At 44.5% G+C, this 24885-nt stretch overlaps 1 protein-coding gene across 8 annotated transcripts in view; it reads left to right on the forward strand.

The window, feature by feature from the left end:
* The window catches only part of NEO1 (neogenin 1), a 108879-nt gene extending 94181 nt beyond the window's left edge, over nt 1-14698 (forward strand). For 5 of the 8 annotated variants that reach the window (XM_081838684.1, XM_081838688.1, XM_081838685.1 and 2 more), the window contains 4 exons: nt 4451-4609; nt 7759-8016; nt 9089-9225; nt 11068-14698. In XM_081838684.1, coding sequence (XP_081694810.1) covers nt 4451-4609; nt 7759-8016; nt 9089-9225; nt 11068-11151 — 638 coding nt within the window. In that variant the 3' untranslated portion in view covers nt 11152-14698. Of the gene's footprint in view, nt 1-4450; nt 4610-7758; nt 8017-9088; nt 9226-10922 lie in introns of all 8 variants that reach the window. The other 3 variants (XM_081838691.1, XM_081838690.1, XM_081838686.1) reach the window with 2 other exon arrangements.
* The last annotated feature ends 10187 nt before the right edge of the window (nt 14699-24885 follow it).

Genomic DNA, 24885 nt, shown 5'->3' on the forward strand with positions numbered 1-24885 from the left:
TAAGGACTAGGCGATATCTGGTTTTCAATATCGCAGTAACTTACCAGCTAAATATTTCAATGTTATCAGCAGCTAAACCTCACAATATCACCCACTAAACATTGCAATCTACCACAATGTCTGAAATAAGGATGGAACTATACAGAGCAGAACAGGACAATGTCATGGCAACTGCTAATACTTAGGAGTCTAAAATGGATAAATGACAATATTATCAATCATCACACACTCAGTTTCATCAGCAGGCAAGTCAAAATGCATCCCAACAGGACTTTAGGTTTGGGGCTTGCCTACCAAATGGTGGCCTTCAGGACAATCCAAAGTATGGTGATGAGTCATAGTGCATACAAATAATCTGGGACTGTCAGGCTGCAAGCAGACCTTCTAGGAGGCAGAAGCAGCAGTGTCAGAAGCAGAAGCAGCTTGCCATGACCACAGTATGTGTTTGTGGTGGTGGAACAATCAGTGGCAACTTGCGAGGCCACACAGCAGTGGCAGGAGCTGGCGGCAGTAGCGGTGGCAGCCTGCAAGGCCTTGCAGTGGTGATAGTGACGGCAGTAGCAGGAGTGGCCTGTGAGGACTCATGGCAGCGATGGGAGGTAGCAGCAGCAGTGGTGGTGGCCTGTGAGGCCTTGCAGTGGCAAAAAAAAGTGGCAGCAGTAATGGCAGTGGCTTGCAAGGCCACACGGCAGTGACAGTAACAGTGGCAGCCTGCAATGCCTCACTGTGGTGACAGGGAGTGACGGCAGTAGCAGTGGCGTGCGAGGCCTCGTGGTGGCAATAGAACGTGGCAGCAGTAGTGGTGGCAGAGTGCAAGCCCTCACGGTGGCAACACAAACAGTAGCGCCCTGCAAGTCCTCGCAGCAGTGACAGAGAGTGACAGCAGTAGTGGTGGCCTGCAAGGACTTGTGGCAGCAATGGGAGGAAGTGACAGTAGTAGTGGTGGCCTGCAAGGCCTCATGGCAGCAACAGGGAATGACGGCAGTGGCATTGGACTCCAAGGCCTTGCAGTGGTGGCAGGAACTGGCTGCTGTAACAGCATTGGCCTGCAAGGACTTGAAGTGGCAATAGGCTTTGGCATCAGAAGTGGCAGTGGCCTGGGAGTCCTTGCAGCAGAGGCCCGTGGGGACTCGTAGCAGTAACAGGAGGTGATGGAGGTAGCCACATCCTGCGAAGCCTTGCGATGGCAACAGGAGGTGACGGCAATAGTAGTGGCAGCCTGTGAGGCGTTATGGTGACACAAGCAGTGGGGCTTGTGAGGCCTCGCCGTGGTGGCAAGAAGTGGCGGCCTGCAAGTGGCGGTAGTGGGAGGCTGTGGCAAAAACTGTGGCAGCCACCTCTGCTTCTGCCACCGTCTCCTGCCACACCACAAGGCCTCACAAGCTGCTGCTACTGCCACCGCCGTGAGAAGACCATGCAGGCTGTCGCTGTTTTTGCCACTGCCGCAAGGCCTTACGGGCCACCACTACTGCCGCCAGCATGACAAGGCCTCGCAGGCTGCCACCACTTCTGCTGCCATTGCCGTGGCGAGGCTTTCTCTGCAAAAACCTGCTCTTTAAAGCTGAATCAGAGCAAACTGAATCCACAATAAACCCGAATAGCCATTTGTTCTCATTCAGTTTTACAAAGTGGGGTTTCATGGGGAAAGTCTTGAAGAAAAAAAAAAGGGGGGCGCTACAACATCAAGCTTTAAAGCGCAGACCATTGCCTAGAAAGAGTGGGGCAAAAGGTAAGTATAGATAAGCCATGTGGGGGTAAGGTGAACAGAGGTATATAGACAATAAAGATCACAAGACAGGAAGAAGAAAGCAAAGGGGAAAGATGGTGGTCCGGTCCCTCAGGGTAGTGTTGTCGGATTACTAAAAAAAAAAGGAAAGCTTGGAGACATCAACAGCCCTTTAGGAAACAACAACATTTGGAACAAATGAACTACTGTGAAATAATGTGCCCACAATTAGTCACTTTGACCTAAAAATCTATTTCAGAAGTCTTGGCAGCTGTGAAAAAGTTAATGTGTTATTCACCACCACTATGTAGAAACATTTGTATGTAGAGCATCCAGTGTAAAATTAAGTTTTCCTGTTTTCAGTTTTCTTTTACCATGGTGGTCTGTTGCTGTTGGATTTGGTTTTTATTTGCATTTCTGTTTACTGTTTTTGTACTGTGTAACTCTTCTGCTTAGATAATATGAAAACATAACTTTGCCATAGTTAAGCATTAAGCAGAGCCCCTCAGAAAAACATTGCAGTGTATTCCTGGTGTCCATGCATTACCTGAGTCTGGCAATTTTTAAATATATAAATTTTGAACAAATTTGAAGTGTATTTCATTCTGAATGCAAGTCAGTGGTACTTAAGTCTTCAACATGCAAATGCGTGCTCGGTTTCGCCTGGGCTACCTGAGATGTAAAAGGCCTTTTTTTTTTACTGTGAATCCAAATCAGCTTCAGCCCAACTTCTGACTTACACTATTAATAGACATTGCAGGGATGCCATAAAGTGTTTTTCAGCACAGTCCCTCAGCCTTCTCTTTAGGTGTAACAGTGATCCACACTGTGGGTTTGTTGTGTGCTACCCACCCAGTCCAGTCTGCAAAGTTCAGATAAAAACACTGGGTAACACTGCAGAGGAGTTGTCATCTCTCAGCTTAAACACAACATGCAGTAGGGGTCTAATACCTCCAAACAACATTGTGGGGTTGCTGTAAACCACCCAGAATATTCAGTGTGAATTACATTACAGGATTGTCATAAACTCCGTCCCCTCAATCTACTAGAGTATGGGGACAATGCAATGTGTTACAATGCTTTGTAATTTGCGGTGGTAAGTTTTTCTTTAAGTTTCACACTGAACAAGAATAGATTTCAAGTAGGAATTATTTTCCTTGCTGCTGGCTTTTGAGGGTATCCCTCCCTTGTGGGTGGGGCAGACAAACTAGCACCAATTCCCAGTTACATTAAATCTTGGATTTCTCCATTAACTCTCTACAGATACGTCTTGCTTCCATTCCTGGAAGTAAGTAGCATCTCAGTATGTACCAGGAGTGACATTTCTAGACAATTAAATGGTTTTCGCTGTCCTTTTTATATATTTTTTTGTCTCCTCTATCCTTTTAACATCTTTTTTGGGGGAGGGTTTCTCCTGTTTCTATTGGAGGAGGAAATAGGAGAGGGATGGAGGCAGAGGCATTTTGCACACAATGCTAGGTCAAACCATAATTAGAACAAAGGAGCAAGTGTGTATGTTCCTGGGGAAAGGATTGTGGTCACTTTGCTTTTTTTCTCCAGGCCTGCTGTTGCAATTCTGTTTTGAGCTAAGCCATGGTTCGCTTAGTGTTATGTTCAAACCCAGGCTTGTGATTTATCTCACTTCAGGCAAACAGCAAACTGTAACCTTTTTCACCTGCCACTTCCAGCCAGTTCCACTATACACATGCAGCTGAGATGATTTTTGTGCAAACCTTGGGTTTTTTCCAAGCCTGTTGATATTTCCCTCTTGTGCATGTCTGTTTTGCCTGCATAAGGATCAGCACTCAAGGAATGAGTTGAGCATTAGTAGGAATGGTACCTAAATCATGGTTAAAGGTTGGCTGCAAACTAAGCTGTGAAACCATGATTTGAAATGGGTTTGCAAACGATTGCATGTGTGTTGAACAGACCTTGGTAAAAGTCCATTTCTTTGTTTGCCAGATGACAAACCTCTCTTGCTGGTGCCTCCTTATAGTCTTGTCATGGTGACAGGTTTGGTTCACAAAGCATAGACCATGGTTTTACTGTACGTTTAGGAAGCTAAAAAAAATTAAAGCAGCAAACCATGACCAGAATTTAAGCAGGGTTCATAATTACATAGGCACCAGGCCTTTTTCATTAACTGTTAACTCTGTTCTACGCCCCCCTCCCCCAGGACGGTTTGCTTATAGTTTTGTTTCCTGCGATGTTTTCCATTCAGTTGTTCATCCTTTTTACTACCCTTGCAGACTTCCTATTAATCTACCTCAATACAAGATTCTAAAATGTGAGCTTCAGTGTTTTGCAATATTCTCAGTTTCTTACTAAGATCACATGCACAGAGTCCATCCTCAAACCAACCAGAATTCCTGTTTGCTCAGGAAATTCAATTCTGTTCTGTAACAGTTTATATAACTTGAATTCATATTCAAATCCCACATGTTTAATGCAACAGAAAACATGGATATGATTTCCTAAAATATAATCACCCAGAGAACCCTGGCTATGAAGTGATTCAACTGCAATAAATAAATATTGGAAATATGGGGGAATTCCTTAATTCCTTCAAACGGGTGTAGAGATGGCCTGTCATGGCAAAATGGACTTTGAGGATAGTGTGCTGGTTTTTAATGTGCTTTTTTGTGAAATGGGTGGGGGTGCACTTCTGCATGCATGCTGGTTGGTGTGTGTTAAGCATTTTTTCTGTCTTATATTCATTCGCAGCTGTGATTAGTGCTCATCCCATCCATTCCCTTGATAACCCCCACCATCATTTCCACTCCGGCAGCCTCGCTTCTCCAACCTGCAGCTATCTCCATCACCAGGCAAACCCATGGCCAGTTGGCACATCCGTGTCCCATTCAGACAGGGCTAATTCCACAGGTGAGAAGAATGTCCTGGGGCAGCCATTAGTAAAAGATGCAAAGACAAGAACTTCTGGGACATACTCAAATCCAATTTTTGTGATTGTGTGAGGGGGAGGGATGGGTGTTTATATAATTATGCTAGAGATGTCCAAAGATTTGTTTAGGATGCAATCTTAAGTCCATTTACTAGGAAATAAGTTCTGCTAGCTCAAAAAAGACTTATTTCTAAGTGCATATGTATAGGACTGAGCTGTCTTGTGATCTTTTTTTCCCTTTTCCGTTCTGCAAAAGTGCTTGAAATGCACATGCAAGTCTCGCTTTCTGAACATAACATGTTCCTGAGAAATGGTTGGTTGGGCAAGTGTTCGCATATCGAGCCAACTGTTTCCAGTGTTTTCTGTGTGGAACATCTCATTGCTTTCCCAACAGTCTGATAAAATGAGAGGACTGGAGGAGCATCACATTTTCCTGCTGTGTATCTATAGCATGACCCCCGCCCCGTAACCCTCCCACAGATCTTCCTCCACCTCTGATCTGCGCTGCTGACCTGTTTTGGCAGTGATAGCCCTGTCCCTTTGCTGCTATTTTGGAACCAGTCTGCCTTCCACCTCCCCTTGCCTGGATGTGGCCAGTGAGTCAGAAGCACTTCTACGTGAACTTGTAAGAGAGGCCAAGCTGAGCAACATGGCAAAGCCTTCTGTGTTGGTGCAGCCACCAGTGCCTTCCACCTCCTCCTCTTCCCTCCTCTGGTGCCCAAAGCCAGCAGCAGCACCGGTTCCTACTCCTCTAGTGGCTGCTGCAGTGATGAGACCTATCTGCTCAGCTCCTGCAGCAGCAAAGCTGCCAAGGAGGAAGCCAAGCCCTTCTTCATCCTTTTTATCCTCATTGGCCTGGCTGACTCTGTGAGCTGGACTCTGACATGCTCTCCACTGCTTCTTTGCTAAGGGGCAGTGGCTCAACCTCCATCTCAGCTTTGCTCTCAGCCTTGGCCTACCTCCTTGGTGCCAGAGGAGGAAAGAAGAGGAGGGAGGAGGAGGAGGAAGAAGGCCACAGCTGTACCAGCAGAGGAGACTCTGGCATGTCACTAAGCTTGGCCCTTTCATGCCTTCATTCTGCTATTGTTGCAGACTCATGCAGTGTCACTGCTGGTTGGCTGACTCACTGGCCAGATCCAGGCAAAGGGAGTGGGGACTGGTTCAAAAACCAGGGGCAAATGGGACAGGGCTGCCTCTGCTGCCAAGAACAGGCAGTAGATCAGTAGTGTAAATGGGAGATGGAAGAAGATCTGGGGAGGGTAATGGGCAGGATCATGGCAGTGTAGATACACAGAAGGAGAACATTGGGCTTTCTTTTGAAATACTGTAAATTGCAACATTAAGGGAAATCATTCTCACAGGTCCTCGTGTTCAGATAAGTGAATTTTTGCATTAAAAGTGTGTGGATAGTGGGACCTCCATGTGTTTGATTTCTTTGTTTAAAAATGACGACACCATTACTTTTCAGTCATGACTAAATGTTTAATTGTCTAACATCGTTAGCATTTTGAGCTCTGGGGCTAGGGTTGTTGGTTCAACGTTGGTTAAGAGACCTTGCAAGTAAGAAGGAAATTGGCTGCTGCTCTTATGCCCAGGAATAAATTTAAGAATGAACAATGCCCCTATCATATTTGGAATCATCCCATCCTAACTTTGCATCTGGATTACAAAAGGAAAAATAATACTACTCCTTTTAAAGTTGTTTTATAATTCACATATTCCAAAGGCCTGCCTGCCCTCCCTGTATAATCTGTGGATGGCATTTAATCAAGCACAGTTTGAACATTATTATGGTACTGGTAAGTTGTGTTTAAACAGCAGGATAGTACAGAAGTAGGCTTAGTTTGCATTCCTGAAGTATGTATATTTAATTTTGATAGCTGCTTCTTGAGGGGTTCAGCCAGCTCCTAAAAGCTTGAGGCACCTTATTATGTGTATGCAGTGCTGCTGTTATTAGTGCTTTGGGAAATAACCTGAGAACATGCAGTTAGAGTGACAGACTGTTAGAATTCTTAAAGTAAAATAAGTTCTGGGACTCCTGTCTGTAGGTTGCTTATTGTTCTGAATTGTAAATATAGTTCTACTATTACTATTACCAGAATGCTTCTTTTGCCAGTGGCTAAGTTTTCAAGCATATTATGGCAAGCTCATATAAGACACCTACCCTGTTTCTGACACCTTTATCTTGCTAAAATTATTATACACAGCATTTAAGTCAAATGAATGCTGTTGCAATAAAAGCCTTGTGTGCAAGGGTAAAGCATGGATGAGCGTGTGTGCAAGGCTGTAATATAGTAAAAAAAAAAGGGGGAAAAAAGGTCGGATTCCCAAGATTACCACTCTTATATGGTATTTGCAGATCTTCAGCAAGATTAGATTTTTCTAGTGGCTTGCATATTCTATATTTACATAATTTATTTGATCCATTTTTTCATGATGCTGATCTAGTTTCTTTAGCTGATAATTTAGATTTGCATGATTCACTGTCTCTTCATAAAGCCTGTGAACAGATAAAACATAGTAGCTTTGTGGCAAGAGCAATCCCCTTGTTTAATTAGAATACTAATGGCTTTTTATTCTTCTTTTGCAATAGTGGGCTAAAGTAAAACTTACATTGGAGCACCCATTATATTCATTAAATATACAAGCAATAGGAAAATTGGCAGAATTGAAGTATCTTGTAACAAATGTAGATAAGATGCAACTACTTATGAACCATCCAGTTAAGAAAATTGTGCTCTAGCTCAAAGACAGATGAGTACAAAGCAAATTTAAGGGAATTTTAGATAACCAAGTAAATCAGTTTGTGTTTTAATTCACTGGTTATTTGTATGGCAGTAAGACCATTCTGGGGGGGAAATGGCTGCTCTTTTTCTGAAGAAGATAGCTTTGAAAAGCAGAAGAACCTACTAGCAGACTGTGGAATTACCTAAGTACCAGCTTAATGGCTAGGTGTGCCTCTGAATGACTTGTTCATTGTCTCAATTGTTTAAAGAATATATCTCACTGGTGAGGTGACCTAACTCCACCAAAGATCTCTGGTGAAAGGATGTTCAGAGACGCTGGTTTAGTGCTAGCAGGAGTGTTTTGTTAAAGTAAAAGAGAATGTTCATATTCTTTTCAAACCCAGAATCTGTTCGGAATACACCTAGCACAGACACCATGCCAGCTTCCTCATCTCAGACATGTTGTGCTGACCACCAGGAGCCAGAAAGTGCCACAGGATCTTATCTGCCCAGTACACAGGAGGAGGAGACGAGCCAAAGCCTCCCTACTGCCCATGTTCGTCCTTCTCATCCTCTGAAGAGCTTTGCAGTGCCAGCAGTTCCACCCACTGGGGCAACCTATGACCCTGCCTTGCCAAGCACACCTTTATTATCCCAGCAAGGTGAGTGCAAAGGAATTACTGCTGTCGAAAGCCGAGTCGTGACTGTAATGCACAGTTTAAAGGAGCTGACAAACTGACAAGTGATGGGCAGCAGAGCTAAGCTGCTTCCTTGATATCTTCAGTAATTGATTTGGATTTGATTTAAGATTTGTATGCTGTTTTGCCAACCACAAGCCTGAGCTCAAAGCGGTTCACAGCAGTAACAAAGCACTAACAAATAAAAAGCAACACTTCGAAATGCAAAATAAATATACAACAAATGAATCAAAACAACAAAAAATCGGGGGGACGGGGACATAGAATACCAATCAATCAAACAGAATATATGTTTGGAACACCAGAACACCAGTTAACCTGAGGCAAGAATCAAAACAGCTATCATTCAAGCCAGACCTATGTTTTATGTTTACACGCTCCCCTCCTGTCTCTCACACTCAAAAGGCTCTCACCCTGAGGCACTAATCATTTCTCTGTCCTACCACAGCCTATCAGCCAGCAGTCAAAATATTTATTAACCCCATATTGTAAGGGAAAAAATCATACAAACCAGGCATACAACAACAACTCCCCTCTTGTCTCCTACCTGTTTGTGTGTGCAAAATCCATGACATCAGGTTCTCACCCAGGAGCATCCAACTCTACATTGTTTCACAAGAATCTAAAACATTTCTCCCATCGAGGAAAAATGTATATTCCAATTCAAATGTTTTCAGCACCTTGCTCATTCTCCCAAAGATTCATCCCAGTTGGAGATAAGTTATGGGAACAAGTTTTTGCCTAAGTGAAACTACCCCTTACTTTCTAACTAGCTTTGAGTGAGGCCTTTCTGAATTACTCTTGACATGGGCCTGATATAGCATGCTTAGTAGCTAATTGCTGTCAAGTAATGCCCTTTAAAATCCAGGGTAGCAGTATTGCATAATGGAGAAGGTCAATGGTATCTCATCAGAAGACTGGGAGACAATTTAGGGACACGTCAGCAATATAAAGTATGGATCTTCACAAGAGTCTTACTCATCTCTCACTCCAACCTTGATTGCAGAAGGCTAATCCTGGTCATATTTGTGTTAAGCTTCTAGCCATCCAGTTCATTCAGTGAAGACTGCCTCAATTGGCACCCTAGGGAGAACTCGACCTCCTATGCCAGTCGTGGTACCAAGTGCCCCTGAAGTCCAGGAAACAACAAGGATGCTCGAAGACTCAGAAAGTGTAAGTAGCCTGCTTAGAAGGTGGCCTAACATCCATCACATACGAAACCTTGGTAGTGAATGAGAGTAAAATTAGAATTCAAATTAAACATATTTTTGAGAACTAAAAGATGGTATAAGGCACGTATGGTACAATAGTTTTTCAGAAGTCTCCTTCATGGAATAGCTCCCACCAACTTTTTTTGCTTTGCTTTGCCATTTGAGTGAGGCCTTCTGTAAAGATCACTAAACTTCGTAAAAGACAATACTAACCTGATGATAGTGTGTTACCTAATAATACATGTGTAAGCTGCTCACATTGCTACTGTTCGCCAGGCCTCTGCCCATCAGTAACTCTGCATTTCTGCTCTGAAAACCCTTTCCTCTTCAAGAGTGATGATTGTGGTAGGGCTGTAGCTCCATGATAATGCATGGATTTTGAATGTGTAAGGCCCCAGGTTCAGTTAAAAAGATCTGAAGTAGCAGAGCTGGGAAAGAGCTCTCTGACTGAAAAGTTAGAAGGCCCCTGCCAGTCAGAGTGAGCAAAGCTTGAATAGATAGACCAGTGGTTTTTATCTTTTTATAAGGCAGCTTTGTATTTCCATATGAACATTCTCCCGTTCTTCATATAATTTCTTTACAACTTGAAATAGTGCAGCTGGAAGCCATCCAACTGAGCACCAGCCCTTTCTAAAATTTTATGCTTTGCAGTAGACTGATGTACACTATTGGCTTTTCTTCCTCTTTTTAAGGCAACTTGATTGTTAGTGATGAGTGGGTCTCATTCCAAAGATTCCATATCAGATTTGGAAATTAGAGTTCATCTAAGAAAGGAAAAGCTAATGTGATACCTTCCAAGTGTTGTTGTAGTCCAGTTCCCATCTGCCCCACCTAGCCTAGCTAATGGTCAGGGATGGGATATATAGTCCAACAACTTCTGGAGGGCAAAGTGTTTGCTTCTCCTGATTTAAAGCATAGATGGAGTAAAAAAATAAATCTCATAATGTCTAGGAACCCAGGGTAGCCCAGGGTTAGCCAACATGATGTCCTTATTAGACTCCAGATCCCATCATCCCTCTCCATTGACCATACTGGCTGGGAATAATGGGAATTGGAGTCCAACAACATCAGCAAGGAATCATATTTGTCTACCCTTAGACAATTGGCTCTTGTTAGAGATAACCCTTCATTGCTCAACTTAAAGAAACTATCTTTCATTTTGAAAAGCCAGGATAAGTTTCTTGTTGTAAAAGACTTGGAACATACAGGCAAGCTCATTGATCATTTTTCATTACTTCTGTTTTCTTGCATAAATATTTTCTCAAGGACAGACTCAACATTTTTACATAGATGGGTCCAGTATTTTAAAGTCTGGAAGAATAAGGATACAATATCTTCCAAGTTCAGCTTTTTGTGTATTCCCTTGGAGTTTAGCAAGTTGTCTATCACTTTAATATGCACTCTGAGAAACTCCAACTCATCAAGATTTTTCAGCAAGATTTGGGTGGCAGCTGGAACATGCCTAGAGTACTTCTTCATAGATAGTGCCTTGGGTGCAAAAAGTTGATGATTTCTTTTTCTTTTTCCTCTTTCCCTGTGTCCCTACCTGCCTCCCTAATCACATTCTCTCTCATTAATTCACTGTTTGTCTGGGGGTTGTCTGCATGTTGAATTCTGGTGCTGCATCTCCCCACATCTTTCTCCTTGCATGAAAAATAGGATGGGGACATTTCCATTTCTGTAGTAATGCAATCCATCTAATAGATGTGACTTTGCTGTCATGTTCCATATCCACACCATATTCTTCCCCCACCCAAAACAATGCAGCTCATCTTGCCGAGTAACCCTGTTAAATCTCCTGCAGAATTATGAACCAGATGAGCTGACCAAAGAGATGGCCCACCTGGAAGGACTAATGAAGGACCTTAATGCCATCACAACAGCATGACCACCTTCCCCAAGAAAGGACTCCAAATCCTGTTTCACAGGTCTTGGGACTTAATCTTGGAGCACAAGGAAATGTACAAAGACTAGGGGACAGCACAAGAGGGATATTCAACCAGCTGCAGTATCAGTGCCAATGCTGGTTAACCAAGTGACTTTTCTATTCATTACCTGAAATGAACCTGTTGGAAAGTTGGATTCCACTTCCTGCTAAGATGTTGCAAGAAATGGCTGAGGGAGACGCGCCGATGTGATGAAATCCAGTATACAGACAAAGAAGTGGACTTAGCATTAATTTGAGTCAGGTTTTGTCTCAGTGCTGTGACCTTCCCTGCATTTTCAGTGTTGGACATTCACATTTATGTACAATTTTATTTGTGTGTTTTTATTTTATTGTATCTTTTTTATTAAAAAAAGTGTAACCTGAAGAAAAAGAAATTTGTGTTGTTTCCCACAGCCTAGACAGATGTTTGATTGCTTGTTCTATTGTGTACGGGAATTCATTGCCAGTGTGGAATGTTCGGTTTGTTTTATGTTTTATTTTTTATTTTTAGTGTGTGTATAATTATATCACCTTCCAGCAGTTAATCCATGACCTTGGGGGATGCTGCATCGCTATTTGTAAGCTTTTTTATTTTTATATTATAATTATTAAAAGCCTGACTAGATTCTCTCTCATCACTGTGAGATTAGCTGCCTGTTTGGATTGAAATCTAACACTGAGAAACTTTTTGTTTGTTTTATGTTTGCCTTTTCAATATGGGGTGGAGGTAGGCACTGGGAAGGAAGCCACTGAGTGGAAAGAGGTTTAACTGTACAATACAGCTTGATCCATATGAGTAGCCCCAACATCCCTTGGAGAATGCCCAGATGAGCAAATGTAATGTGCAAAGCGAGTGATTCTGAATAGTAATTGCAACAATTCCCTCATCACAGTGATTGGGGAAAGTGCTACAGTTATCACAGGAATGACCCCTGACTGTGTCTGTGATTATCAGTTTGCACATTACCTCTGCCTGTGTAAGCACATACCAGGACACACTTGGTATTACTCATGTGAACAAGAAAACCTATTGTGCGGACAGGCTCTAAGTCGTGAAACAGATTTTTTAAAAACAACAACAACAACCTATCATTTGCTTTGTGAGCTACTCATTAAGTGTGTCTTACTATTAAATGGATGGGGGCTGGAAGCTTTATTGAGAAATGTAGAGTTGTTTAGCATCAGATACCACATTGTGTCTTGGCAGCAGAAATTTCTGTTTTGATGTTTTATTTGAAAGATAACCTCTTTAACATTTACATTGCATCTTGAGTTTTATTCCAGATCTTTTAATGTACAGAGGTTAGTAGTAGATTTCTTTTTTGGGGGGGGGGCACTTTTCCCTGTAGTTGTACACCGTCCCATAGGTCTTCAAAAATACCTTCAGTGTTAAACCACAATTAGCAAAACGTCTTTTGCAGGCTTATTTATTCTAAACGGAAACAAAACCTAGGCGTACAATGTTTGTGACTCAGGTGCCGCTTGGAAAAAAAAGGGAAGCTAAAAGGAGATGTTATTTCCTTTATACTATTTGCTGCCCAGTTTGACATACCACCATCCTCTCTATTGGGTGGTGACTTAACATAATAAAAGAGACTGGTTTTGTAAAAAAAAATCCCGCTGCTTTTGGAATCCAGGTGTACACTCAAAAGGGTTGGAAGGTGGAAAAGAAGCAAAAGGTCATAATAGGTAGTTTTCTTTAGCAAATTTGTTCTGTGTAAAGCAGTGTTATTTTAGGGTCAGTATTAGCAGTGCTGTTGGAGGAAATAGCCCATAACCCTTGGAGTTTGCAGTGCTCTGATCTGAGGCAGACTTCACTGGATCCTTTAAATTGCCATGTGAATAAGGCTAGAATGGTTTTTATTACTGGCTAACTCAAGTTTGAAAACACCCAGCCACTGCTCTCTACTGAGAACCAGTATCAGGAGAGAATTACTTAAAGGGATGAAGAGGTAGGGCAGCCCTTCCCTTTCCCCTTCCCAGCCCTTCCCTTTCTTTCCCTGAAGCAACTCCTTCAAGCTGCTTTCCCTTCACAGAGTTCCAGACTCGTATTTGCTTCTGGCTTTGTATCAGCAGATTCATCTTGAAGATTTCTTGGAAGCAATTATGGAAAATAGGGATGCCGACAGACTAAAATTGACTAGTGGTTTCTGATGATGAGCACTGAAGAAATGTATTAATTCATTCTGATTAGCAGCTATAACATATGCATAAGAAAAGCCATTTATTTTTTAAATACTGTATTGAATTTACAATGAGATAATTAAGTGCCATGTTCACCTAGCTCAGTGTTCTGTCTTCCAACAGTAAACATCCTAATGCCCCAGAGACATTCACAGTCCTAGTACGTGGGTGTAGATTCCTCCCCAGTTTATTCTCATAGGTTAATAGGATGCTTATTTTGGGTTGGGGCAGTCAGCAAAAAGTCCATCATAAGAGCAAACTGGCACACCTGCAAAATAGGCATTGAGTAAAATTAGATGAGGTTTGGGTTGGGGAGAGAGAAGGATTCAGACACTGGCCTGGATCCAATTATCTGTTCTCTGTGTGTGTGGTGGAGGTTTTTATTTTCCTTAATACTTTGGTATGCAGAAGGAAGGGGAGAGGTGCCACACACACACACACACACACACACACACGCATGCCTCATAAATCAGAAAGAGCTTCCAGTGAGGGAGAGGAGAATTTTTTAATAGTACATTAAAAGGCCCACAGGTGTTGAAATGCACTTCTCTGGATCTGGGCTATTTGGTATGATCCGGAGCCCTGTATAATCAGGGTGGGCATCTATAATCAAAAGGGGCTTCCCATTCCTGTGAAAGGGAATGTTCAACGTGGCTGTTTTCCTTTGTACATGCAAAGTTCTTGTGAAGAACAGGAAATCCTTTGCGTAGGGTCCTCATTGCGTCCACTGAATTCAGTTAGTGCGCGCATTCCGCTCCTCAGATGTGTACATTTCTCTTTCATATCTATACCCAAAGAAATTCCATCATGTGTACTCAGTATTTCCCCCACTGGTGGATTTTTGTGAATATATTGCTACTTTACGTCGAACACCATGAATGTCAATATTGCCATGAATCTGGGAATGGGGTGGGGGATATTTTTAATAATAAAACAACTGTTCAAAGTTGGTTTTTTAAGGTTAAAACAAAAAAGGAAACATTTATTCAAGTCAGTGTACAATATGTATTGCACTTTTCCACATTTTAACACTGTTTTTTACATATCTTGTGATTTTAAATTTGGAACATTGTGTATCTTGTAGTGTCATAGCTAAGCTGCTCTGCGGCAGCTTCCTCCAGCTGAATATGGAGAAGGGGGTGGGAAGACCTCTGTATATTGTTTTACAGTTCTGATGTAGGAGAGTTCTGAGGACTGCTGTAAACTTCTTCCTTTCTGTACATTTTTTTTCCTGTAGTATTTGCTGTATACTCTATAAATTTTTAATACTGTCATGTTTATTATTTGGTATTGGATATCCAATACACTTTTTTAATCTAATCGAGTTCTGCCTTTGTCTAGAGTTTTGTTTGTTTTTAAAAAAACTTTTGCCCTTGCATTTTAGCAGTGTCCCTCGATGAGCATTTCAGAACACTGAAGCCCCAGTTACGTTCTGGAACAAGGGTGCCGTGTTTGAGAATAATTTCTTTAAATTACAATGTAACTGAACTATTTATAATTATTTTAAGAGGTGGTAGGTAGGAACACAACCTGTTGGAATTCTGGTCCAGAAATGAAGACACTGGTGTTAGTCACATATCCATTCTTCCATCATGGAACCACAAGGTGGTATACATTCCGTTCTCAGGAGGGAACCCATCCATGCATTCACCCAGACACAAACCTGCTTAGCTTCAGCAATATGGTGGCCTCAGGTGCCTTTAGACCACACTCTGGGACACAGCTGTTAGACACAGAGCTCAGCACTGTTTCACTGAATTGTTTGAAACAATTGTTAGAAAGGGCTTTGTATGCTGGAAAATGGGAGTTAGTTTATATGTCTATTTATTTAAAGTGTTTATATCTGGCCTTTTTGTAACCAAGAGTACAAGGTGGCTCACAATAATTCAACAAATTTAGCAATAACATTCAACTAAAAAGCTGGAAAAAGCTACAAAATTCAATTTAAAAATAGAGTAGCTACAAAGATAGCCAGTCATACTTGTGTCTCTTTGCTCTGCCCTCTTCATACCTCTGGGGGTTCTGGGAAACCAAGGATGGAGGGAAGTTGGTCACAGCAGGATGGGGAGACATTATCTGGCTTCTTCAGCAGCCTGCCTCCACTTTGCCTCTTGACTCCCCTCTGCTTCTGCCTCTGTTTCTGGACTGCCCTCTGCCACAGCCTCTTCCTGCTCACTAAACTCTTGTTACCTCTTCAGATTCCGACACTTCTTCCCTGCAGACTGCTCCCTCTTCTCCCTCTGACCACCCCTCATTGTCCCACCACCAATGCCTGTGCCCCTAAAGGCATCCAGCCCTCGGGATGAAAAAGATTTCCCATCCCTGGACTGGAACCTTTATCTGTACTGTGTGGTTCCTTTCTTGTTTTTGAAACACAGGTGACGGCAGTAAATTGCACCAAGCAAGTTGAAGTTAGCAAAAAACAGGATCTGCACAGGAGGCCTAATGAGCGCAGCAGCTCATCTCCAGCAGGTCTTGCCCCCATGAAGCAGTTGATGAGACTGAAGGCCCCCACCTTCCCACAGCTGCCCTAGTCCCCTCCTCTCCAGGGTTTTCCCCAAGTAATCTGAGACTGCGCCTGCATGAAGCTAACTTCTCTGCCCTCTTCATGCCTCTCCTGGTTCTGGGAGACCTGAGGAGAGGGAAGCTTGTTGCAGCAGGAAGGAGAGACACCTTGCCTCTTCACCAGCCAGACTCTTCTCTGCCTCTTGGCCTTTGTCCTCCCCCACTTCTGTTTCTGAACTTCTCTCTGCTACAGGCTCTCCCAACCCCCTGAGCCCTGTTACCCCTTTAGCTTCCAACATCTTTCCCCTCTCTTCCCTCTGACCATTTATTGTCATCCTACCACCACTTCCCGGGTTCTGAACCTTCTTCTCCTGGGGGTTCCCCAGCTGGTCCCCCCCCCCACCACCACTCTGCGACTACACCAGTCCACGACAACAGGATTCCTTTCTTTAAAAAATTGCCCCACTTGCAACCTAAAGTGCTACCGCCTTTTCTGCCACTGCAGAATCCCTATTGCTTCATTTCCCGGTGGCCGTACACAGCGGTTGAACTGCAGAGGGGAAGAATAAAATAATAATACCACCAGACCATAATGATCACCTCAATGAAGACGGAGACACAGGTTGGACAAGGCTTTTGCTCACCTGCTAATTTTCTTGTCAGGCTGGTGTTTAATTAGCTATTCTCTCCCAGCCATTAGCCACAAATGAGGTCTCCTTATCATCCGCTGCTGCGTTGTCACGGCAACTGGTATTTTTAAGTCATCCTGGGATCCCATTTCCCTTGTACTTAGCAAAAAAATAATCTCAATCACTATTAAGGATAATGGCCCTTGATGCCAGGAAGCGGCTGGAGTGGGGAGAGAGAGAAGAAATGGAGGACAGGAAGTGGAATCTCTGGTCCACTTTGTCGCTTAGACGTATCCCAGCCAGTTCAAGGCCACATCGTAAAGATGCTTGAAAACACAGCAGAAAGCAGTCACCTGGACTCACCCTATGGAAATCAGCTTCTAGATAGATTTTGCTTGGAAAGGCAGTGCCCTCTTGCGGTCATAACAGGAGTTTGCGAAAGAAATCATTTGCCAAATTGGTCTGTCTAATGATTGGACTGTTCAAGTAGCAAAGGGGAGGGTGGTTGCCGCCAGGGCAGCAAATTGTACCTACTGAGAATAGACATCTGCCCCCCATGCAGAATAGCACTGGGGGTGGGGGGCATTTTCTCCCTTCTGCAAAACATTACCATGTTGCAGCTAGGTCAGAATCTATGCTTTTGCATTAATCATGTATCTCCCTGCATCTGCTACCTCTGTGTTTCTTCCTCACATCTTTTTCTAGATTGTGAACTGCCTCACTCTTTGTAAAGTGCCATGCTATGGATGGCGCTGTATAAATATGAGGACTGGGCATGGATTCGAATTGGAAAAAGACAAATCAGGCCTGTTCAGAGGGATTGAGGTTTGAGTTGATGTGGGCTGAGACTGACGGACAGGTTGGGTTGGACAACCCAGAGCTATCTGGAGCTGTCGTGGGGCAGCCATCAGAGAGGAAAACCCATCTTCCCAAGAGAAGGTAGTGGGAGCCTGGCTATTCCTGGCTCTCCTTCCTGCCTGATGCCCCCACCCAAAAGGATTGCTCCTCAGCACTCATCAGAGGCATCAGTCTTTTGGGTTGCAGGGTGCTCCCTCGAGGCTCCAATACTTTGTCCACCTCATGAGAAGAGAAGACTCCCTGGAAAAGACCCTGATGTTGGGAAAGATAGAGGGCACAAGGAGAAGGGACGACAGAGGACGAGATGGTTGGACAGTGTTCTCGAAGCTACAAACATGAGTCTGACCAAGCAGCGGGAGGCAGTGGAAGACAGGGCTCTTCTTATGTCCTAATTTGGGGACAGGATCCGAGGTGTTGTGGGTGGCCCCCAGGTTGGCCCGGGGCAAATTGACCTGATTGGAAGCCCCACATCAGAACCACAAGGCGGATGTGTACAGCCCTAGCATGTACAGCCATTTCGTGTGTGTGTGTTCTGTGTCTAGGGCCACGGCTCACTGCTGGCATGCAAAAGAGCTGGGTTCAAACTTCAGCATCTTGTGGTTGGGCTGAGGGGGCCTCTTGTCTGAAACCCTGCAGAGCCACCACACTGAGCTAGATGGGCCCAAGGGTCTGACTCTGGTAAGGCAGGTGCCCGTGTTCCTGACTGCACAAACCAGGACTGCTGCTGGGTTCTCCCTCCATTACATCATCAGGAGTGGTGATAATAGTAATAGTAAAGGTAAAGGTACCCCTGACTGTTAGGTTCAATCGCGGACAACTCGGGGGTTGCAATGTTCATCTCGCTCTATAGGTCGAGGGAGCCGCCGTTTGTCCGCAGACAGCTTCCAGGTCCTGTGGCCAGCATGACTAAGCCGCTTCTGGCGAACCAGAGCAGCACACGGAAATGCCGTTTACCTTCCCTCTGGAGTGGTACCTATTTATCTACTTGCACTTCGTGCTTTCGAACTGCTAGGTTGGCAGGAGCAGGGACCGAGCAACGGGAGCTCACCCCATCACAGGGATTTGAACCGCCAACCTTCTGATCGGCAAGCCCTAGGCTCTATGGTTTAGACCACAGCACCACCCGCGTCCCTTGATAATAGTAAGTACATAAATAGCCCATCAGCCCAGTACTGCCCACGCTGTCCAACTGGTTTTCCAGGGTCCCCCAAAGAATCTTTCCCAGGCACAACTGCCTTTTGTACCCTCTTGCTTACACAGCATGCACTTGACGGGGGCTCAGGAGAGAGAAAAGCACATTTCACCTTGTTCCTGCCTCATTTCCTGCAGATTCCAGAGGGCTGTGCGTGGGGAGGGGAAGAATCCTACCTTGCCCAGCCTGGATGCTTTAAATGCATCTCTTTCCTCTTCCATCTACCCACCCATAAAGGACGCAGCAGCGAGGAAGGGAGGGAGACGGCGAGGGTGAAGGAGAGGCCACCTCCCTGCTTCAGGGTTTCCCAGCCTGCAGCAGCCGCCCTCCCGCTCAACGCTGTGTTCTGCTTGCCTGGTGTTTCCATGGAGCTGGAGAGCACAAGGGGCTCCGCAAGGCTGGGATCTTCCGAAGCAACATTGATGCTGGGGGAGGGAGAGGGGATCCCTGCCGGCTTTGTATGTGAGTGTGTGCCTGAGAGAGGAGGAGGGCCTTCTCATTTATGTACTCCTAAAATCCAGGCTTCATTTACTGCTATGGGGAACCTCTGTCCCAGGTTGAGGTGGGCAAATACAGTGGTACCTCGGGTTACAGGCGCTTCAGGTTACAGACTCTGCTAACCCAGAAATAGGACCTCAGGTTAAGAACTTTGCTTCAGGATGAGAATAGAAATTGTGCGGTGGCAGAGCAGCGGCAGCGAGAGGCCCCATTAGCTAAAGTGGTTGTTGTTGTTTAGTCGTGTCCGACTCTCTGTGACCCCCTGGACCAGAGCACGCCAGGCACTCCTGTCTTCCACTGCCTCCCGCAGTTTGGTCAAACTCATGCTGGTAGCTTTGAGAACACTGTCCAAACATCTTGTCCTCTGTCATCCCCTTCTCCTTCTGCCCTCAGTCTTTCCCAACATCAGGGTCTTTTCCAGGGAGTCTTCTCTTCTCATGAGGTGGCCAGAGTATTGGAGCCTCAGCTTCAGGATCTGTCCTTCCAGTGAGCACTCAGGGCTGATTTCCTTCAGAATGGATAGGTTTGATCTTCTTGCAGTCCATGGGACTCTCAAGAGTCTCCTCCAGCACCATAATTCAAAAGCATAAATTCTTTGGTGATCAGCCTTCTTTATGGTCCAGCTCTCACTTCCATACATCACTACTGGGAAAACCATAGCTTTAACTATATGGACCTTTGTTGGCAAGGTGATGTCTCTGTTTTTTAGGATGCTAAAGTGGTACCTCAGGTTAAGAACAGTTTCAGGTTAAGAACGGACCTCCAGAAGAAACTAAATTCTAAACCCAAGGTACCACTGTAAATGCTCTTAAGACTTTTCCCATGCCATACACACCCTCCACAGGTGCCTGCTCCTTGGGTGCTTCTCTGCCTGGCTAAAATGTGTCCTTCAACTCTGGTGATGCCTCTCACTTGCCTGGATGGAAGATAGAGGTAGGTAGGTTTGTGCAGGTAGAAACAAAGGTAAAATGTACATTTATTGCTCCGCCCACCTTTTGCCTCTGGCCCCGCCCACCCCAGCTTCAGTCTTCAGGTTGCTGAGGGGGGATGCAGCCCCCAGGCTGTAGAAGCCTCCCTGACTCCTGACTTACACCACGCATCTTATTTCTTGCACTTGAGTTGCAATATTGTTGAGTGCAAGTGGTTTATTTACACTTGCTTCCTGGTTTTAATGCTTGAGGCAGTGAATGGTTGTAGTGGTTGTGTGAAATGGATGGTTAGTGTGGCTGGATGCACGGTTGGGTGGTTGGTTGGTTGTGTGTATGTTGTGTTGTCTGGAATCTTAACAGTGCTCTCCAATTTTCTATTATGTTTAGGCATACGGATATTTTTATGTATTTTGTTATGTGAATCATTTGATGTGCTTTTATTGCACTTAAACCACTTTGAGGATTTTTTTTGGATAGCAAAAAAATGGAAACAATAACAGCAATAACACCAAAGGGAAATTTTTTTGCACAGATTCCAGGTGTTATCACAAAGAAGAAGGAAACATTTAAAATATCAACTCATGGTGCCAGAAGAGAAGGCCAGGATCTCTCTTGCCATCCATATAATCTTCATTAATGATAGTATGCGTGAGAAGTGCCCAAATGAAAAACTTTGCTTTCCTGCGAATCTTTTCCTGCATTTTAAATGGCTTGCATACCACATGCCTGTGGTACCCAGGAGTACAGAAATTTAAGAGGCACACTCAGCCACACTTATTCGTAAAGCTGAATTATATAAAAGGGAAGCACAGGGATCACAGCACCCGCGACTGTTGCTTCATTCAGCTGCTTGTTCTAAATCATGGGTAGGCAAACTAAGGCCTGGGGGCCGAATCCAGCCCAATCGCCTTCTCAATCCGGCCCATGGACAGTCTGGGAATCAGCGTGTTTTTACATGAGTAGAATGTGTCCATTTATTTAAAATGCATCTCTGGGTTATTTGTGGGCCATAGGAATTCGTTCATATTTTTTTTCCAAAATATAGTTCGGCCCCCCACAAGGTCTGAGGGACAGTGGACTGGCCCCCTGCTGAAAAAATTTGCTTAGCCCTGTTCTAAATGGTCACTGTCCTTACAACAGGCTCCTCTGGAAGAGGCCTATTCACTGGGCATTCATCCTGATCTGCTTGCACAAAGCTTATGCAGAGGTTAGGCTCAGTCTGGTCTTTACTGAGCATTCGTTCTGATTGGTTTGTGGGGAGGTTCTATCACAATGACTCATCCTGATTTGCTTGCTGCAGTGAATGAATGATGTACGCAGTGAATGGGAAGAAACAGGGGCGGGGGGTGGGAAGTGATACAATACATACATTGTCATACAAACAAACCAGCATGAACATGCAATAAGGAGCAGATACAATCTATGTTCCAGATATGCTTTGTGCAAGCAAAGCAGGATGAATTCTCAATAAACAGGTTGTTTGGAGGAGCCCGAGACACTGTGCTGTTTAACATGTTGCAACAACATCGTGTTGCAATGTGTAAAGGGCGCTTAGGAAAGTGAGGAAGGTGGGATTATATCAAGAGTATTGGTGAGGGCAGACATGGGCCTCTCCCTCTCTCCTGTGAGAGTGCTAGTGAAAAACGAAGGTGGCGAAGGGAAAAAATTGTGCCCCATTTGCCCTAATGCCCTGGCCTCCACCACATCTTGATACTGTCCTTCAGAGACTGGAAACCTGGCCAAGAAAGCAGATACAGAAATAGACATATTTTACTAAGATTTTGTTTTATTATGTCTGTTTTTATATTTCAAACCCCAACCATACAGCACTTCCCCACCCCCCAAAAAACACAACCCCCCGAACTTTTTAGCTACTGGGTCAAACCTAATGGGGGTCTTCAGCTGTGGTTAGTGATTTGGTACCTGCTGCAGCAGAATTCAGAAACTCTGAATGCAGATGTGACCATCCCAGTTTCCAGGATGTGCTCAAAGATGTGATATTGCGCAGCACATAATTCCTCACTGTACTGGCCACCTGCAAACTATTCACCTTCATCCCTTGGAAAGAAACTGTTGAGTTCTATCAAAATATCTTGATTACCAGTGGGGGCCGGGGGAGAGAGAGAAATCTTCAAAGCTGATCTCTCCATTTTGGTTGCAGGTGCCTTTGTTTGTTCCTTTGGGGGAATGAGATGAGGCACAATACTCTTCTACACCGTGTAGGCAACACGGTGGTCTGCAGATGTTGCTGGTCTGCGGCTCCATTGGCCAGGCTAGCTGGGGTTGAGGAGACTTGGAAGGAGAAGAAAAAGAAGAAGAAGAAGAAGAAGAAGAAGAAGAAGAAGAAGAAGAAGAAGAGAAGAAGAGTAGTAGTAGTAGTAGTTTGGATTTGATATCCCGCTTTATCACTACCCGAAGGAGTCTCAAAGCGGCTAACCTTCTCCTTTCCCTTCCTCCCCCACAACAAACACTCTGTGGGTGAGTGGGGCTGAGAAACTTCAGAGAAGTGTGACTAGCCCAAGGTCACCCAGCAGCTGCATGTGGAGGAGTGGAGATGCGAACCCGGTTCCCCAGATTACGAGACTACCGCTCTTAACCACTACACCACACTTGGAGTGCAACAACATCTGCAGGGCACCACATGGGCTACTCCTGCTTAAGCATTTTGAAAAGGATGGTGTGTGCCATGGAAGCAATGGGGCCAATTGTATTGTTGCCTTTTTACACGCACCTTGCTTAGCTCCAGATGTCTCGGGGAAGCAGGCGTGCCTCCCTCCTTTTGTCCTCACAACAACCCTGTGAGGTAGGTTAGACGGAAACAGATTGGCTGGCCTAAAATTAGCCAGTGAGCTTTGATGCTAAGGGGGGGGGGGGACTGGAACCCAGGTCTCCCTGGTCTGACTCCTGACACTCCAACCTGCTACACTCCACAGGCCTAAGTTTAGACATGTTGAATTTGCTGCATTGCTTTTAACCTGCACTTAATCGCAACAACTAACTTTAGCTGCCTATGGCCCCTTCAAGGAAGGTCAGTATTGGCATATATTTTAAAACTAGAATATATATATATATATATATATGTATGCGCAGGTTTGTATGCATATGGATGCATATGTGTTTGCAGCATACACACATCTGTACACACACACATCTATATAGCTGTATTATCTGTTTTAGTAGAAAATATCCCCCTCCCCTCCCCCCCCACCGAGTTCCCTTGAATCTGTAAGGAAGACCGAAGCTTGAATTACACCTTAGTTCCAACCCAGCAAAGCGCTTAAAAGCAGGAGCAGCTGGCTATATTTGGGGGGCAAACATTCGGAGATAACAGGCACATATCAAGAGGTTTTTTTGTGGTTTTCTTTTTTTGCAAAAAGAAAATTTTGGTATAAAATCAAGCGAACTGGGGAAAGCCCAGGGGAACAGGAAGATTCCACAATACTATTGTTCTGGTGAGTTTTGGCACCGCTACCGATAGCCTGGCTGTCTCCTAACTCTTTGCTCTGGATCCGTGGAACAGCAGAAAGAATCTTGGAAAACCTGGGTAACAAAGAGGAGCAGGACAACTCGGTGGAAAACAAGGTGCAAGAGATGGAGAGGCCATTTCCCCCTCCAGGTATGCACAGACACATGTTGGAAGGAAGGTAGGGAAGATGGGAAGATGAAATGGATTGGTACAGGAGCGATGAGGTTGCAGCATGGGATATCTGCCCACCAGCTTGGTTTATCCATTAAGGACTTGTCTTGGGCCATGGAGATCTCTGTTGATCAGGGATGCTCAAAAATCTACCTAAAGGAGCACACAGGATCCTCCCAGCCTTGTGGGAGTTTTATTGCTCATTATCATTATACACAGTAAAGTCTGGTTTCTGCAACCCTTTCAAAACAGGGGCAGAAACACATATATGGCAGGGCTGGTGCAATTGCTGAGTCATAAAAATAGGTATTGATGGGAGGACACCCTCAAACTCTCTCTGTGTGTGTGTGACGTCAGCTGTGATTCCTTGGTGGTGTGATGTCAAATACATTTTCTTACTAGATGCTTCCACACAACAGCAGGCAGCTCATCACAGCCCTGTTGCCATGCTAAGAACACTGCAATGCCCATGGATGTGCCAGCCAGTCCAATGCAAGAGGGTTGGGCACACCTCTGTAGTTGGCACATCACATTCGAAATGAACGGTAAAATGGGAGGTCCCTTGTTCAGTGGGCAAGCAAATGCTCTCATCATTTTGCACTCTTTGCCGAGGTTGTCTGTTGCTGCTAAAATTTCAGCAGGGCATAACAGGCCCAAAGAGCCCCACTGGCCAACCATGCAATGATGGATACAATGGAAGAACATTGAAAGTATCATGTTTGGCCTAGAAGGAGCTTAGAAAAAAACCCAGAGCTTCTGAAAGCAACAAATGCATTAGGAACAAAGTCTTGCTAATGCCCTTCCACAAAACGCAGCAGAAACTGAGTACTGACATCAAATGCTTTGCAGACCTCTGAATCCCAAGTTTTGCCATGTCCCAGTGTTGATTTCTGAATTTGCTTGCTCCTCCCCTCCCCTTCAAAGTCTTAGTGGCGAGTTGACCACTAGGTGGAACTATTTGAAGTTTGCTTGCTGTTTTCTGGGGTGAGTGTTTAAAACCCAAACACAATGTAGTGGTCCTGAGGCTGGAATCCGAAGTGAAGGATGAGCACAGGTTAGGTTGGACAAGGGAGACCTGTGACCCTTCCAGATACTGTTGGACTCCAATTCCCATCATCCTCCAGCAGCACAGACAAAGGCCAGGGATGCTGTGAGCTGTAGTTCAATAGCATCTGGAGGGTGAGGGGTTATTCCCTTTTGCAGCCCCTTCTCTATGTGCCATTCACTATTCCACTGAAAGCTTTGCAGGGGAAAGAATACAAG

Source organism: Podarcis erhardii, assembly GCF_964252035.2.
Source record: "Podarcis erhardii genome assembly, chromosome: 14".
NCBI classification, from domain to species: Eukaryota; Metazoa; Chordata; class Lepidosauria; order Squamata; family Lacertidae; genus Podarcis; species Podarcis erhardii.